The sequence below is a fragment of the Furipterus horrens genome, unplaced genomic scaffold (genome assembly GCF_987537825.1).
Source record: "Furipterus horrens unplaced genomic scaffold, mFurHor1.1.pri manual_scaffold_7, whole genome shotgun sequence".
Lineage (NCBI taxonomy): Eukaryota > Metazoa > Chordata > Mammalia > Chiroptera > Furipteridae > Furipterus > Furipterus horrens.
In genome coordinates this window covers 61,678,574-61,696,494 of record NW_028327177.1, presented here as the reverse complement: position 1 = coordinate 61,696,494, position 17,921 = coordinate 61,678,574, and the positions used below count along the sequence as shown (strand labels likewise).

At 41.2% G+C, this 17,921-nt stretch overlaps 1 protein-coding gene across 1 annotated transcript in view; it reads right to left on the bottom strand.

The window, feature by feature from the left end:
• Positions 1-17,921, bottom strand: part of ZFHX4 (zinc finger homeobox 4) — a 182,095-nt gene that overhangs the window by 3,539 nt on the left and 160,635 nt on the right. Inside the window, 6 exon segments of the mRNA XM_090283751.1 lie at positions 1-599; positions 7,284-10,509; positions 10,511-12,666; positions 13,173-13,290; positions 13,794-13,994; positions 14,205-14,338. The exon segment at positions 1-599 is cut by the window's left edge and continues 3,539 nt beyond it. Coding sequence (XP_090139877.1) covers positions 1-599; positions 7,284-10,509; positions 10,511-12,666; positions 13,173-13,290; positions 13,794-13,994; positions 14,205-14,338 — 6,434 coding nt within the window.

Sequence of the window (17,921 nt, the reverse complement as noted above, 5' to 3'; positions counted from 1 at the left end):
CTGCAGGGAGTCCTGCAGGTTCTGCTGGTACTGCGTCAGCAGTGCACCTGGAGACAGGCCTGCCAGGCTCTGCGGCATCGCAGGCCCATAGGGAAAGAGGCTCTCCATGCCACAGACGGGCGGGAGGTAGGCTCCTTGCATGGCTCCCGGGAACTGGGGTGTGAAATAGGACGCAAACCCAGGAATAAAATAGGGCAGGAACTGCCCACCCAAAAAGGAAGTAGGGTCACCAACAATTGCATTCTGCAAGGCCTGCAGCTGGGTGGGATCCATGTGCGTCTCGCCTATAACTTTGCCCAATACGGAAAGAGCAGATGAGATTTTTTCCTCTTTTTTTGGGTGTTTTTCTGGTTTAGTGGCTTCTAATTCCTCCTCTTTGATTTTTTTGACTTTGTTTGTCTTACTTTGCTTTTTCTCCAATTCTTTGTTCTGCGGCTCGGTCTGCTGTCCTGACAGAGAGGATGGAGGAGGAGGAGGTGGTGGTGGAGGTGGTAGAGTCTGCAGCAAAGGTTTGGTGGGGGCATTGCTGAGAGACAGGGCAGGAGACGAAGTAGCTGAAGTAGGAAACCCAAGCATGCCTGCACCAGGTGGTGTTAAAGCTGAAAACAACAATAGAGAGATGCCCACTGTCAGTGTATGGAGACACAAGAAGGCTGGACAATTAACCCTAAACAGAATTCACTGCTGACATGGCCACATCCCTAAAGATCTATTCCACACATCACAAATGATCTATTGAACAGAAAAATCACCTGCACCAGCTTTTGTGTATTTGTTATATTTCTCATATTCACTTTAACCCCCACAATAACTCTAGGGAATGCCATCTGCATAGTTGAGCAACATTTTACTCAGAAAGCAAAGACTCTCTCATATTATGAAAGACAAATGGTGAGAAAAAGAACATCCTGGTAAAAAGAACAATGCTTTCTTTTAATTGTTATGCTTTGCAAGGCCCCTACTCTGTTATTCATTTTAACCAATCTTTACTATACCTCTGGGTGAGGCAGACCCAACTTTCCTTTACTTGAGCAGTCTGATAACTATCATGTTCACTAAAAGCAATTAGCTCTTAAATAAAATGAAATCCATCTGCCTAAATTCTGGTAAACAAATGTATTTACACTGAATAAAGAAGGTAATAGGCCAATTAAATAGCAATAGTAAATGACCACCGAAGACACCAAAAACCAAATAGTAGTAAAGTAACAGCTATTTATGACAAAGAATGGGCATGGTTAACCATGATTTCATTTTTCAGGGTGAGGTTAAGCTACTCATTACCATCCTGACAATGTGGCTAATGGGGTACTTGATAGGAATTGAATATATTAACACTCAACTTTATCACACCCAAAACATGATGCTTCTTCAAGGTTTGCTTGTTGTACACAAAAATGATTTCACCCCATTAGAGAAGAGAAACTCAGTGCTCAGTAGGCAGACTTACATGGGGTAGAGTATGACTTCTATCATAATGCAAGAGATCTTTGCTAGGTTTCAAGTTCCCAATCTAATGTAGTGGCTGGTAATAACCTATTACAAAGTCATTTTTATGAGTTGGATAGTTGGGTGAGAAATTAAATGTCAGCTCAGGATAGAAAAGGGAGATATAAAAGTCTGTGCCTTTCCTAAATATGTTTTCTAGAAGCAAATAAAGTTGAATGCAAAAGGAACAGACTGGGTGGGTGGTGGTTCATTCTTGATTGAGAGAAGGTTCACCACTAAATGATCAGGACAAGGACTGTGATGAAGTCCTGATGAGCTGATAAGAGAATTAACCAGGAGAAAGTGAATGGAGTTTAATTAGTACATAGTTGTAGAGAGAATGATCATAGATTTAAGACAATCATCTTATTACTATTGCTCAAAGTCTTATCTCCATGCTATATGCAGCATTTGAGTGCTTAAAAAAGGGTTTTTTTTTTGTTTTTTTTTAAGTGCACACAAATTACATGCTATAGCTAGGAAAACAAACAAACAAACACTTTAGTTTCTTCATTGGTCTTTACCCAGCTAAGAAAGCTTTTCTTAGGCTTAGTTTAAAATTCAAGATGCTCTGAAGTCTTCAACATCACTCTCAACCTCACCCTAATCATATCACTGTGAATTAGCTTAGCTTATTACCAGCTGCTCTCCTTTTTAACCTTACCACACCCAACTGTTCTCTGACCTGCTTTGAAATAAGTTCTATAGTAGTTTCAGTGATAGTCTCTAAAGAATGCCCAGCATGTTAGGAAATATTCTCCCTATATCCTTAATGGTAAGTAGGGGCAGATGCTAAATATTTCAATTTTTTAAGTAAGAACATTGATTCCTTGAGCTGCAAATATTCAAATGCAAAATAACAATACCAATAATAATAATAATAACAATAAAATAAAAAATCCTTGAAAATAACATTGTATTTCAGGGAGAGACTGATAATAGTATCCACATTTTTACAGAAGGGTGGTTAGCACAACTGAAATACATTTAAATGAAAATGACAAACTGTGCAGAATATGGCAGGAATGAATGAGTAAATTCCCTATTCTTTAATCTAATTTAGTATGATAAACTTCTTTGATTCTTGGCACTTACACAGCCCTAGAGAAAACTGTGACATAATGGAGTTGCTTTGGGGGACTCAAACTGTCAACTCCCTGGTCTTTATTCCTACACTAATATGCCTGGTATCTTCTTTCTATTTGTTTCTGCATAAAATTTTATTTGCAAGAAAGAATGAAAGATATAAATACACCTATTTCTGAAAAGGCTTCATATATACTAGATTAGATAATTTGAAGTTTCTTCCCTCTATGTTATTCTGATTTTATGATATTCTATGCTATTTTACACTTAACAGAGGATAATGCATTAGGTCAAAGAAATTACTACCTAATTACAGGATTTCAGGCATGAGTGATTCAGGTAGAAAAAGCTTTACTCACAAAAGTGCCTTCCTTACATAGTTACAATGATACTTTGTTGGTAGGAAGCTTCTTTGCCTACTCATAAAACTAAGTCTAGTACAATGAGACTTCAACTCAATAATTGAACCCCCTTCTATCCGTGCTTTTTCCCATAAATCTAAAAATTGCTGGCTTACACATCTCTGTGTCATGAGAATTTAAGTCAAATTTTAGGGGACTAAGAGAGTTAAATTAATAGCAATGCTTGTTAAAAAGTAAGATGGACCAATGGTTGTTCACTAGGATTTAACATCATATGGGATCCACAGGTTCCTATCTAGAGGTCATAAAATAAGGTAAAGGTCATACAATGAAGTCATGCAACAGTCTTCTAAAATCCTAACTACTGCAGTCAAAAACTATCAAGGATTTCTAGGATTTCAACATCTTGAGAATTAGGCTGAGGTAAATAATCAGCTGTTAAGTAAAAATTTTAGGAAAAGAGATACAGATTCAGGATACTGAACAATGTACATCAGACCTACTAGTAAAAGGCACAGCCTGTAAAAACTTGCAGTCAAAAGTTCAGAGGCCAACTGACAGGAATACCAGAAACAGAAAAGAAAAACTAAGCAGTGATTACAATGCGGAATAAGATACTTTCTTTCCCATTTCCTAACTCTTACTCCAATTCTTTGAAATTTCACTAAGAGATTAAAGTTTACCTACAGATAATCTCAAACCACCATAATTTTTTTTGGTTTTTGTTTCCTTGAAACAGCTGCCTATTCCCAAAAGTAATGTTTTCAGAAGAACATGCCTGTCTCATAATGAACTTAAATGTTCTTTTCCCCATGTTTCTTTGATCTAGGTCTCCTAACAGGGAATTTTATTTTTGAGGTGAAAATAAAATTAATTATGGTCATGGGGCCACAGGCAATTGTGATAAAACTATTAAAGACTTACTCTTATCTATATTTACCCCAAATGTGCTAGTAAATTGTGTTGAAGTATGAGAAAAATGTAAAAGGCTTGTTCTGAAGTTCCATTTGAGGAAATTGGGTTAGGTAGTATTTCCAAACACTAATGGAATACATAAAAATTAGACACTGCTTAAAACAATAAAATAAATATGTTAAAAATAGAAAATCAAGGTTTTTAAAATTCATCTTGAGCAAAATGCCAAAGGAAGCTAATATCCTCAAGGATAAAATGTCAATTTAAAGTTTTCTAATTTTTTCCAGGTGTAAAGGCTTGTGATTTTTTTTTCTCCACTTTCCCTTTTGCACATGATCATGAAAGAAAAAGACAAATGTGGAAAATTTTTAAGCTGAAAGTAATTCATTTTATTAAAAAATGAAGGCACACGTGATGCACATTACTCATAAAAGGGCCTTCTTCATGATCTTGAAAGGCTAAATAATTTAAAGATTTCTTGGAAGGCAAGGAAGTTTTGTGAGCCATAAAAATGGGAAACCAAAACAGCACCTCTGACCCAAAAAAAGAATAAAATTGATGTTTTAAGTCAGGGAACTTAGAGATTGATAAATACTATAACTGAATATGTACATTACAATTAATGTATACCTCCAAGGGTGTAGTCTCTGGAATCAAACCTACTACTTTACAGTACATCTCATTTAAATGGAGTCTCTTTTTAGTGATTTCCTTAAAATCATAACCTTCAAATTTACCACAAATGCATAGGGTATTTTTAAAATGAAGCCTTTCCCATAACTAAAATCCCATTAAAATGGGCCCAAAATGAACATGGCATATTCTCAAAGTTATTCACATAGATAATTTATTGCAAGAACCCAGGGAACATGAGAAGTACATAAATATTCTACTTATGAAGCATTTTTCTCCTTTTGACTTCACCTAGCTGGTATGTATATTTCTCCCATAAAGTGAAGGTTGTATTTGCTTGATGATGATGAGAAATAATACAGTAGAAAGATGATTATAGGAAGATGGAGAACCACAGCTCCACACCATGAGATGCCTAAAATACTCAGCATTACCCACCACAAGTAAATTAACTTAAAAATATGTGAACTGGGAAGTATGGGGACTCAGGCTCTCAGATGGGGTTCTACTGGTGACTTTTCTGTGCTAATGTTTAAACTCTATCAAAAAGTAAAAAACTAGTTCAAGAGAAATTGCAAATTACAGTAGGCATGTTTGCAGACCTTTTTTCTTTATAAAACTGTCCAGTCTGTTTTGGTACATGACTTAATGAAGCAACACATCCATCTAGTGCTGAATTTCTCAGTGTCTGATGTATTTAAAGATACTGCTTGCTGAGGAGGACCTACCTGTACATCTTCCCACAACTCGGATAGTTATGAACAGGGCCCACATTTCAGCAGAAGATATACATTGTACTTATGCTGAGCCGAATGAGGGGAAAGGTTATGTAGTGGTTACATTGTTTAAGTATTTCATAAATATAATCTCTCTCCTTCCTTACCACTTTTTCTCACTTAGGACAGTCAGCAAAGGATCCTTTGTCCAAGCAAAGGCCTTCTGATCCAGTGGGGAGAACATAAGATGCTCTGATCACTCTAGAGGGGTGACTACAGAGGCATCAACAACCATGGACACAGACACTTGAATTGTTCTTAGTGCAGGCAAAATATCAAATGTTACTCTATTTTGCACAAGTATAAATTTTATATCACTGTTCATAGGAGCTTTTTCATATTAGACTTTATGTAGAAAAACTTTATTTTATATGATTGATCATATGAGTTTTTCCACATATTTTTCTCTGTGTCAATTAATAATCACAGTGATATATATATATAATTGGATTAGGAAATACATTTACATACAAAAACTAGCCATTGCATTATTCTTAAAACAACTATATCTGACCATTAAAATATATAAACAAAACACATAATTGTAGCTCTAATATTTAAGACTCTAAGAATGTCCAGATATTTAAGCCCAAAGCCTTATCTGGGAGGAAGGTACAGGTCTGATAGCTCCAGGAAGGGGCACTGCCACAATGTTCATGGGCCATTCTTCCATGTGTAGACCCTTTCTGCTTCTCTCTAATGTGAACACCTCACTCTGGACAGGGAGCCAGATAAGCTTGCCACAGCCAAGAGGCCATTTGATATCATTGTTTTCATGTGTCCTGAGGTAAAAGTTAAAGTGGGAATATCTTCCTAAGATAACATGGCATGTTTGGGTTTTATAAGAGAAGGATGAGATTGAAAAGTTTGATATTTATGTAAAAGTCCTATTTGGGTAAATGAAAAAAAGCTCTTATAGGTGTTTTTGAAACTTTCTAGAAATATGTAATTAGCTAATTCTAGATAAGTCTTTTGAGAATGTCAAAATTCCCATTCAAAAAGAAAAAATGTCACTGTTAATTTGAAAAATAAAAGTTTAAAGAAGGAATTATTAAAGAACCATTTTTTCTGTATTCAATAATATATAGCTTTTATATACCATATAAAAACATTGAACATTTGTTAATTGTTTGGCTATGTGATTGCCTAGCACACTATATTCAATGTTTTTAACCTAGTAGAACTACACACCTATACTTACTCATGAAACTGAACCTGCACAGATTTCATGTCTCTCGATGAACACAGAATTGGGCTCATCTTCTGGGATTGCCTCAGAACGCTTTAAAATCTTGTTTGACTTAATTACAGACCTAGGCTGGGGTGTGGCTGGGTGTAGGAGGGCATGGGGTAATTATTAACATATTTTTAAGGTGGCAAATTTATTTAAATAACAAGCAACAATGGATGCTAAAAAAATAAAAACTTTATAGCAATGCCAAATTGCAGATTACCCTAGAAGTCATATTGTTAGTAGTTAAACTTTAAATATAAGCTTTATTACGTGTTAGGTGTAATGTGGGTAAATGCCTGTGGCTAGCGGCCCTTAACTTTTGAACTCCCTGGCACTTATGTGTGGGAAAATTAAAACAAACAAAGAAAAAAAGCGTCCCTTGGAAAGATTATAAATTAAGATACCAATAAATGCATTATTTAATGCTTCACTTAATATGTACATCAAATATTAAGCAATGCATTTGTGCTGAAATGCCATTTGAAATCAGTATTGAAAAGATTATAGAAGAAATATTTATTCCTAAGACATAAAAATGTAATGATATAAATAATAAATTTATTGCTGAAACACTGCTATGACCAGTCAGTCTTTATTTTTCTGCATAAATTCAGGTAGACTTACTTCCTACTTATTAATTATAGCCAGTAAAGTATGTACTTCAAATAATTTAATGGCTTCACTCACTGAAATAATAAGAGATTCAAATGTACTTTGTCCTTGGTTACATGTGATCTGCTGCCTAATATTACTCATTCATTGGGCTGATTCCCCTGGGCTGTGACTTACTGTTTGAATTCTGCGGGAATCCGGACAAGGAGGATGGACCATTCATTCCAGGCAGAAGGACTGGAGGAAGGCTAGGGAGTCCTGGGTAGGCTGCCGGAAGGCTGATGCTGTGGAGGGGGCTGCTGTCAACCATGCTTGGCTGCTGCACCGCTAAGCCCAGCACATCTGAAGCTTTTTTGATACGGTCAAGTTCTTGCTGTGCCATCAGCTGCCGAACGGTGGTCGGAGCCAAGTAATCTTTCTCCCGATCAAGCTGACTCCCAACAGTCTCCCTCACTTTTGAAATATGCTGTTTGGAGAAAATATGATCTCTGATGGACAAGCGAGCAGAATACTTCACCTCACACAGGGTACACTCTGGTTTGGTGCCTTCTGTTCCACTTTGATTGATCATGAAAGGCTTCCCTATGTTGATTTTAAATTTCTTCTCCTTGGCCCTTGCATTCTGGAACCACACCTGGACCACGCGTTTGGGCAGACCTATCTCATTTCCCAGCATCTCACATTCTTGCATGGTTGGAGTTCGGTAGTCACCGAAGCACGCCTTGAGAACCTTGAGTTGAAGATTGCTCATTTGGGTTCTGAACCGCTTGTGACCTGGTCGATCGTTATTTTTGGATTTAAAAGGATTGCTGGACCCAAAAGGAATTGGGGAACTCGGGTCAGTGATGCTGGATGTTTCACTGCGGTCAGCATTGTCATCAGGGTCATCTGTGATATAAAAGCTTTGGTCATGGTCATCTTTGTCATTGAAATGCATTGAGGGGCTTGTGAGCGAAAAGAGAAATTTCTCATCACAGACCTCTGTGGTGGGTGTGGTTGCTGTTTTCGGCAAAGTGTCAAGAGTTTTTGGCTCTTTAGGTGATAAAGCTGGCTTCACATCTCCTGAACTTCCCATGGTGCTTTCCACCTCAGCATTGCCCTCGTCCACAGTGGTGGCATCACTGATGGCTGTATTAATTGATGACGTCTCATCTAAATCAGTTTTAGTTTGATCATACCCAGCTTCAGCAGGAGGGACATTTAAGTTCTCAGCATCCTCAGAACATTCCGCTTTAAATGAAGAAGGGCTTAGCAGATTCTTGGGTGACAGCTCTGCTGTCTTACTCACAGGTGTTGACACCGTTGAAGCTAATTCATTCTCACTTGATAGATCAATTTTAGTTAATGGCAAAGATGGATAATCAAAATAAATGTATTTCTGTGGGCTTTCTCCCCCATCTTCTGTGGATATTAAAGGGCTTGGGGGCAAGCTGTACCCTGCCTGCTTTCCCTCATTCCAGTGGCGAGAGCGGATGTGGCTCTCTAAGGCTGACTTGGCCTTGAACAGGGCTCGACAGAAGGGACACCGTTTATGAGACTGGGCCGGACCCACTGCCCGGAACTGGCCCTTCCTTTCTCGGGCTCGTGTATTCTGGAACCAGACTTGGACAACTCTTTTTTTCAGCCCTACTTCCCGGGCGATATGATCAAGCATTTTTCGGGTTGGATTAGAATCTAGCAAGTATTTTTCATAGAGTATTTCCAGTTGTTCGGGGGTGATGGTGGTTCTCAGGCGTTTATCACGGTGTTGGTCTTCGCCACTGTTGCCTCCCTCCTTTTCACTGCAGTTATTATCTTCTTTGTCGTCCAGTTTCCTTTTCAGGGAAGCAGCGATGGTGGAGGGAGCTGACATGTGGGAGGCACCAGTCTGGGGTGGTATCTGTGACAGAGAACCACTCAGCAGCTGTCCGGTCATCAGGGGGTTGTTGGGGTCGAATATCATGTAGGGCATATCTAGGGGCCTCTCCAGGAATGGAGAATGAAGGAATTGGTTTTGAGAAGTGAGGAAATGCATGTGCTGGTGCTCCTGCCAGAGTTCCGGGCTTGGGAAGGCAACGGTACACTGATCACATTGGTATTGGAGTAACTGTGGAGGTAGACTGTTCTGGAGAGAAGTCATGGAAATCTGCAGTGGGCTCGAAGGGATGGGGGTCTGGGAAGTCGAGGGAGGTCTTCCAATCAGTTTGGGTTGCTGGGGTTGGGGCTGAGCCACCAAGGCCTGCGGTGGGTCTGAGGAGGTCGATACTAAGGGTGGGGCTGACTTGGTGCCTTGAGAAGGGGGCAAGGGGTCACTCTGCTTTGGCTTTTCCGTGGGATATTCAGGTTTGGGAGACGTCTTCTCAGGTTCTGGTTTGGGTGATGGAATCAAGGGGGTGCTTTTCCCAGAGCCAGAACTGGCTGCAGAGGCCATGACGTTTTTGGCTGCATCTGTCTGGCCAGACGCTGTGCAATGCTTGTACACCACCTGGTCGGTGGCGTCCATGGAGTCTTCGGTTTGGCTTTCATCTTGAGCATCGTCATCTTCGTCCTTGTAACATTGCTTCTTCTGATGCGTAATCAAGTCAAAGATCCGGGGGAACACCACATTGCACTTTTTACACTGATACTGCATGTTGTTGGTTCGGATGTAGCGTTCGTTAGTCAGTTCTCGTTTTTCATTATCTTTTGTTTCTGCTTGGTTCTCATAACTCTTCCGTGCTTTCTGACGAGCATTCTGGAACCATACTACGATAACCCGGGTTGGGAGGTTGAGAACTGTGGATAGTTGTTCTATCTCGTCATCTTTGGGGTAAGCGTTGGTGTCAAAAAAGTCTTGTAGAACCCTAAGCTGGTAGTCAGTGAACCTTGTTCGAGAAGATCTTTTACTGAATGAAGCATCAGATTTGTAGTGCTCTAAGGAGGAGGGCTGCGGGTCAATTCGTATGTCTTCCAAAACTGTTACAGGTGGGTTACTGAAGTTGTACGGTGAATCCTTGTTTCTCTGCCTTTCCTTAAAAAGCGTGTTGCGAAACCAGTGCTTGATAACTTTTTGAGAGAGGCCTGACTTCTCTGCCATTTCCTGGATTTGTTCTTCACTCGGAGAATTATTGATGTCGAAATAAGCCCTCAGGATTTTGAGCTGATCATCGGTAATTCTAGTCCGTGGGCGTTTGAATTGAGAATGCCTTAAGAAGTTGGGGTCTAACCCGAGCTGCTGCTGGCAAAGCTGCGTGAGGTCTGCGGACAGCGTGTCTATCTGGGGCAGCTGCAGGGCCAGCTGCGGAGGAAGGGCTGGGTGTTGCACAGGCTGCATCATAATAGAAGGGAAAAGGGGGAGGTCCAGAGACACAGGCAGCTGGACCTGTGGGGTAGCAGAAGGAGGAGCTGGGGGGGGAGGTGGGGGGGGGGGAGGTGGGGGGGGGGGGTGGCGGAGGAGTGGGTGGTGGAGCTTGTAGGGGCATGGACACCGAACTTGGGATTTTTACAGGCCCCATGGAGGAAGGCTGTGGGGGAGCTTGGGGCAGTGGAGGAGGGGGTGGTGGTGGAGGTGGCGTTTCTGGCGAAGGTGGTGAAATTGGATAAAGCTTGTCATAGGCTTCCCGGTATTGACGAGCAAATCTTTCTAGTGCTCCATAAGGGAAAAATTGACCATGCACATGTTCTTGGTGACTCTTTAAAATAAGAACATTGGAGAACAGTTTCCCACACGTTCCACATTCCAGTTTATCCGAATTTTCACCCTCCCCACTTTTGCTCTTCTTCTGAACCTTCTGCCTGTTTTCATTATACTGAATGACCAGCTCAAATCCAAAGTTTTCCAGTAATGCTTTGGCTGCATTTCCTCTGGCCCCAGAAGCTATTCGGGGTGGTGGAATGGATGATTCCAAGGATTTGGGCTTCTTTGAGTCTTTGCCTTCTTTGAGTCCTTCACCTTCACTTGTAAATTCTTGCTTTGCTTTTTCTTGCTTTTCTGCACTCTCTTCTGCCTCCTTGCAAGATGGCACATCCTTCATGGCTGGGCATTCAGCACTGGCCAGGTTGGCTTGGTCTTGTTTCAATAGCTTGCTCACCTGCTGCTGCTGTTGCTGCTGCTGGGGCGTTTTTTGAGATGGCAGTGGGGGCTGCGTGGCCTGGTACTGTTGTGCTTGTTGCTGTAGGATTTGCAGTTGAGTTTGGCCAATGTGATGTTGGGTCTGAATCTGCTGCTTCAAGTCTTCAAGCAAGGATCCAGCCATGCCTGTCATGCCAGGCATACCAAATGCAGCAGAGCCTGGCAAGCCCAATTCTGGCCCCAGGCTGAACTCAGTCCCAGGAATGTAGAAGGGAAAGAGAAACTGAGGCTGCTGAAACTGAAGCAGAGCTTCTGGGGTCATAGGAAAATGAGGCAAAAAGGCTGAGTTTAGAAACTGAGGCTGAAAGAATGCAGCTTGCTGTTGTAAATCATGCTGGAGTTGCATCTGAATTTGTGCTGGTGACTGCGGTGGGTGATGTGTAGGCTGTTGGGCAGAGATTAATTCCGGAGTTTGCTTTTTGTTTAATTCTTTGGCATCTAAGTGGGTATCTTTGCTGCTTACTGCTGCTAAACTCATGGACTCTAACACCGCTTGGCCAGGACTGCTAACGTTTGCGGCAATGCCATGCCCCCCGGCCACATGACCACTTGGCTCGAGCTTGGCAGCCCTGGCCTTCGTCTGGTGAAGCACAGATCGCATGTGGATTTCCAAAGTTGAGCTTTGGCTGTATGCAACATTGCAGATGCTGCACTTGTAGGGTTTGTTATCTGTGCCACTGTTGGTTTCTTGAGGGACAGGACTAGAGGCTTCCTGCAACACCTTTTTCAACTTATGCAGATGAGAAACTGAATTATAATGGACCAAGAGAATGTTCTTTTGGGTGAATGACTCTTTACACACTGTGCATTTATATGGGCGTGATGGATCAAGGAATTTTTCCATTGTAAAATTTGGCCCTTTTCTAAAGGGTAAGGTCCGCTTTGGTTCAGAGCCTGTGTCATCAGGAATAGAGCTACTGTCACTTCCTACAGGACTTGCTTTGCCCTCATGGTCCACCTCGTACTCTCTCTCCATTTCCTGCTCTAGGACATGCTCGTCCTGGGCCATCATTTCACTCTCGGCCCAGAGTTCACCATTCACAGGCAAGGAGGCATATAGCTGTTGGAGTTCAGCTTCACTCAGTTCAGGGTGGACAGCTTCTAAGTGTTTTTTTAAAGCCTGGAATGTACGGAAACTACGCTGGCAAAGATTACACATTGTCGCGGCCCGAATCACATGATACTGGGAATGTATCTGAAGCTTCTGCATCGTCTTAAAAGCCAAGTTGCAGTGGTTACAGCGGTACTTATACACGTGGCGGTCTGAAACAGACAGGGATTGCCTCTTCTGCTGTTCACTTAATTGATCTTGCAGGGTGTCAGGGATTTTTACATCCTTACTGCCACTTTTGTTCCATTCGGACACTTCTGTGGGTTCTTTACTTGGTTTCTGCTCCTCACTTTTTATTTCCACACTAGCCTTTGAATCATCAAGACCTGCCATACTTTTGTCATCCACTGGACTTTCACCTGTGCAGGACAAAGCACAAACACATCACTTACAGGAAGAAGGGTTACATGCCAATAAATATTGTAAGTAGAGCTTCTAAAGATTTCTGCTTAATTGATTCGTTGGAGAAACAGTTACTGAGCAACTACTATGTTGCAAGCACTGTGCTAGGCACTGCAGATACAAAGGTGAATAACAAATCACTCCTGACATCAAGGAATTTCAGGATATGGAAGAAAAGAAGTCAATGCTAATTATAGTATGCTATAATCAGTGTGACACCAAAGGCCATGCCTCAGTGTTCAGGAATTAGAACATGCAGAATACTCTTGTCATAGATACCTGGGTCCCCCAAGAACAGTGACACATAACCAGATACTAAGTATGCATTGAAAACTAAGTCTCTTGGAATATTTTTCCTCTGTGCTTTTGTTTTAACTCTTTGATAGTAATCATCTTGGAGCACTACCACAAATGCGAACTCTGATGTTTGTTTCCTGCAGACCTTGGTCACAGTTTGGCATACCTGAATATTTCCCAGACCTCTCAGTTGTGATGGATGCAGGTGTGTCCTGCTCCACTTTCTCAGAGGTGGCTGTTGGCAGTAGCAAACTGTTTGGCATCATCACATCAGGGACAGGCACCTGTGAAAACCCAAGGGTTTCATGTCAAATGTACCCCAGAAATCAGACTCTGCCATATCTGCCATTTAGCCAGTAGCATCGCACTTAGAGTTTTCCAACCAAACCAGAGACATTTCGTGGCTCTTACAGGCCACTACTATCCCTTCAAGTTTCAGATCAATGCCATTGCAATGCTGTACTCTTTTCTCTTTTTAAAAAATGGTCTTGTAGGTCTCTTTCTTTATACTGATACTCAAGAAAGTTTGAAAGTCAATGTGTCCACATGACTCATTTGTTAGGACTGTAAAATAAGTTATTGAATAATCTATGCCTATATCATATTTGTTTATTTTCCTAAGCAAAAAGGACAACATGAGCCATTGACTGTGATTTCCATAATATAGTCCATGAGACAGCTTTAAGTTGCAAAGAAGAAATAAATTTGTATCGACCAATAATTGCAGATTTTGTGTTGCTACTTTTCCAGAGAGTATGTTACATATGCATCAACATTTGCTCCTTACTGTCATAAGCAGCTTCTCCACACAGTCTGGAGACACACTGTGCAAATGAGTCAGGTGCAGCTGGAGGTGCATCTTGTTGCTGAGGACGTCCTGGCAGAGGGGACAGCAGATGACCGGCTGTACCGAGTGCTGTGATAGGACATGCATCTGGATACGACTTTGGTCCCTACTATTATAGTTACAATAGGGACACTGATAGAACTGGAAAATATTGAATAAACAGGTCAAATGTTAACATTATTCTGATGACTTTTGAGAATCAGAAGTAATACCGAGGGTTAATTCATTGCCAATAACAAGGTCTATATTTCAAAAGGATGGAATTGTTTGAGGCTCTTAAACTAACCAGAGAAATAATGAAAAAATTAATAGAAACAGGTTTATATAGCAATGGGGGAAAAACATAGTTACCTGTTCATGACAGAATGTATTGTCCTCTGTAGCTTTTGATCTTTTTGTTGCGACGTCTTCTTCTTTTGTTAGCAGGAGTGGCTGGGTCACACCTGCCATGCTAACTTTTAGCTCCTTTTCTGGTGTGATTATTCCTGATCCGCCCCCCCAAAAAAGTAGAACATGTCAATTTCAAAAACGAATAATGTCAAACTTGAAAGATACTATGTTTTTCATATAGTGTTGACTCTAAAGCCATTGAGACACAAAAGGAACCGGACAAACACTTTTAAGTGATGCTAATCTTAAAAAGCAAAAGGCATACTTCTTTGTGTCCGCTGACTAAGTGGACTTTATAAATACAATTTAAAATGTACTCCTGACTTGTGTTTAGATAACCCAAGGTGACCTTGAATGACTCATCAATAACACATGCTCTCTGGTGTCTTAGGCTGCCTTTATCCCATGAAAGCAAATCTACTCCCATTCACAAATACTAACTTAGAAAATAATTATTTTTACTAACATTTAATTACTTATCTCTTTTTAAAAATTCTTGAATACTGAAAATATTTCAGAATTTGAGAAGAGAGATTATAATTCAGAAACAAAATTAGAAGTTTTACAAAAATTAACTATACAGGTCTTCTGCTGTTTTTGTGATTTATTCTTTGCTTTAGATGTTTGGCTGCACTCATACCATTATGGCCCAAATCTCAAGAAGGCAACTGTTTTATGAGGTAAATCGAAATAGTCAGTGTTAAAGGGAGTTTAAAATTTTACCTAGATGAACAATGTCATGTGTAGGAGCCTCATACACATCAAAGAAGAGTGAGATTCTAATTTCCAGCCTAACAGAAAATTCTTTCCAGCACCAATTTTTCCTGATAATCTCCTCTGCAAGGCTGAGTATTACAGCGACATTGGGTAGGCATGTCACATACATCTCATGACAAACACAAAACCTCATTTACCAGCCATTCCAATCTCATCATAGCACGGCATCATCTGACCTTTTTTCTGCTGTTTATTATGAGTATTTCTAATTTTAACTTTCAATTTTCACCATCTTCCAGTCAATTTGCAACTAAATTATTTTCAGGGTGAGGATACTATCACTGGACAACTGGGTGCAAATACATGTTGAAATGCAATGAAGCTAAACCATTGATTGCTATCAGACTGTGTGTGAATATATAGATTCTAGGCATAATCTGATTGTATGCTGTGCATGAAGATTTATCTTAATTTGACTTTTTTCAATCCACACATGGTTAATATAAATGAACAAATTTCACCTTATTGCAAAATAGCCCAGTTTTAATTTAAAAATAAGGTCAGGGATGTTATAGAAACAAAGTAAAGATAAACCAAAAAACCCATTCCTTTCTCTATCCTGGATAAAGATGCATGTTTAAGCCATATAAACAATTTCAGAAATTTTGAATTCTGAAATTTAAAAGTAAGTGTGACTCCACAGACAACAAAATTAAAATACAATTTCAATGACATAATGATAATAATGGTAGGTACATAATTACTGTTGTGTTTTCAAATAATTACACAGAATTCTAGATTTACAAACATATTTTATTTGAATTGGCACATTGACCCTATACCTACAGATAACTTGGAGAAATTTAGATTCCTTCGAAATACCTGAAAAAAGAATTGATCACATTTGTATTTGAATGAACTTAACTTTGAAATATAGACCGAAGAATTTAGTCACATTGATTAAACATAATCCAAGCATTTGATATCCAAAGATATGTCAGAAACAGGAACTATTATTCCATAATTAATACTGGCATAAAAAAAAAGTCTTTCTTTCTCAAAGAAGAATATACTCTGCACTGTTGTATTTAAAGTGTTAAAGGAGGGAGGGGAAGATGGCCACAGAGTAGGGACAGTGTTCTCAGCTCGCTCCTGTTAAGGAGAGACTCCAGGAACGAATGTGGAGAGGAGCGACTGAGTGAGTGTGGATCTCCAATAGCGTGAACAGGGAGGAGAGCGTGGAAGCAGCGTGGAGGGGGTTGGAGGGGTTTACCACACACTGCAGACTGAGTCATCCCGAGACTCGGTGCGTCTGCAGTAACAAGCCGGAGAGCTCACTAGCCTAGAGCTCCTTGGAGGCTCCCCCTGCTAGGGGCAAACTGATAAGTGAATTCTTGTAGGGAGTTAGGGAGAGGATTTGACCGAAAAAGCCAGAGGAGGGAGAGAACAGTGAACAACCAGGACTGGGAGAAACTGTGTGATCTGAGTCTAGAGGGAAACCTCCTCAGCTGCAACCCCCGACCCAAAGCTTGGCACTCCAGGCGCGCACAGCACTAGAGCTAGGGCCCTACAGAACAAAGGGACAGGTTTGGAGCAAGGAGACCTGCCGCAGAGAAAAGCTGCTGTGGAACCCTGGACCCCGGGAGAACTGAGCAATCGCGCTAGAACCCCACAGAACAAAAGGTGGGTTTGGAGCTAGGAGAGAAATAGGATGTGCAGGGTGTGTAAGTAGGGAAGAGAGCTGAGGTGGTGGTTCTGGAGTGGAGATGGTTTTAGGGCAGGGAGAAGTGCCCGCAGGGAAAGGCTGCTGCGGAGCTCCAGACTGGGGGAGAACTCCTGGGTAGGAGAGCACTGCACTGACCAACCACACTAGAATTCTGCAGAACAAAGGGACGGTGCTGGGGCGGGGAGGGAGATAGAACACACAGGCCTATAGACAGGGAAGCCAGCAGAAGCTGTAGCTCGGAATAGAGACAGTTTGGGGGCAAGGAGAAGAGCCCACGTGGGAAAGCCACTGCAGAGCTCCAGACTAGGGGAGAGGCCCTGGGCAGGAAAGGGCCACTGGACCCGGCACTTTGATTGACTGTGCCAGAGTCCTACAGAACAAAGGGACAATCTTCAGACAGGGAGAGAGGTAGGGTGCGCAAGCATATAGACAGGGAAGAGAGCAGAAGCTGTAGCCTGGGAATAGAGACACGACTGGAGGCAGGGCGGGGATTGCTGGCAGGCACAGGCTGGACCAACACAGGGAAGGAGTAGCTGGACAAGCCTGAGGAGGGCTGAGGGTGCCTCAGGAGGGGACACCTAAAAGCAGCTCACAGCATAGCAGCGGTAGGCCCACAAAAAAAAGACTAGCAATCCCAGAATCAAGCAGAACCCTCCCACAGCCAGATAACCAACCAGAAAAGATTTGAAACTCATGGAATTGTGAATAGGAGCGGACTCAGGAAGGAAGGAAGGAAAAACAAAAAAACAAATAAAACAAAAATACCCAGAGACTGTGCCTAAAGGTTGAATTAAGTTAAAATCCTCTCATTCTTTTATCTCTCGCTCTCTCTCTAATGGCCCCTACCATCCTTTCTTATTCTCTCCCCTTTTCTCCCCTCCTCTTCCCTCCCTTCTCTCCCCTTAGCATGTCTCCCCTGCATCCTATTCTCAGTTAATTTTTAAATTTTAAGTTCTCTCCCTTTCTCTCTCTCTCCTTTCTCTGCACTAAGCACCTTCAATTTTATTAAATTTCTTTCTTTATTTTGTCCCCCTTCAGTCTACATTCGTTTTTCTTTCATCCCTTGCCCTTATTTTCCTTCTCTCCCTATACATATTCTCTCTCTTTCTTTCTCTCTCCCTATTCCACTTTATATTCTAATCTTTTAATATTCAAAATATAATTCTAATCTATCCCCCTCTCCCTTCACCCTCCCATTCTTACCCCTTCTCTCTTTCCACCCCATCCCCTCACTT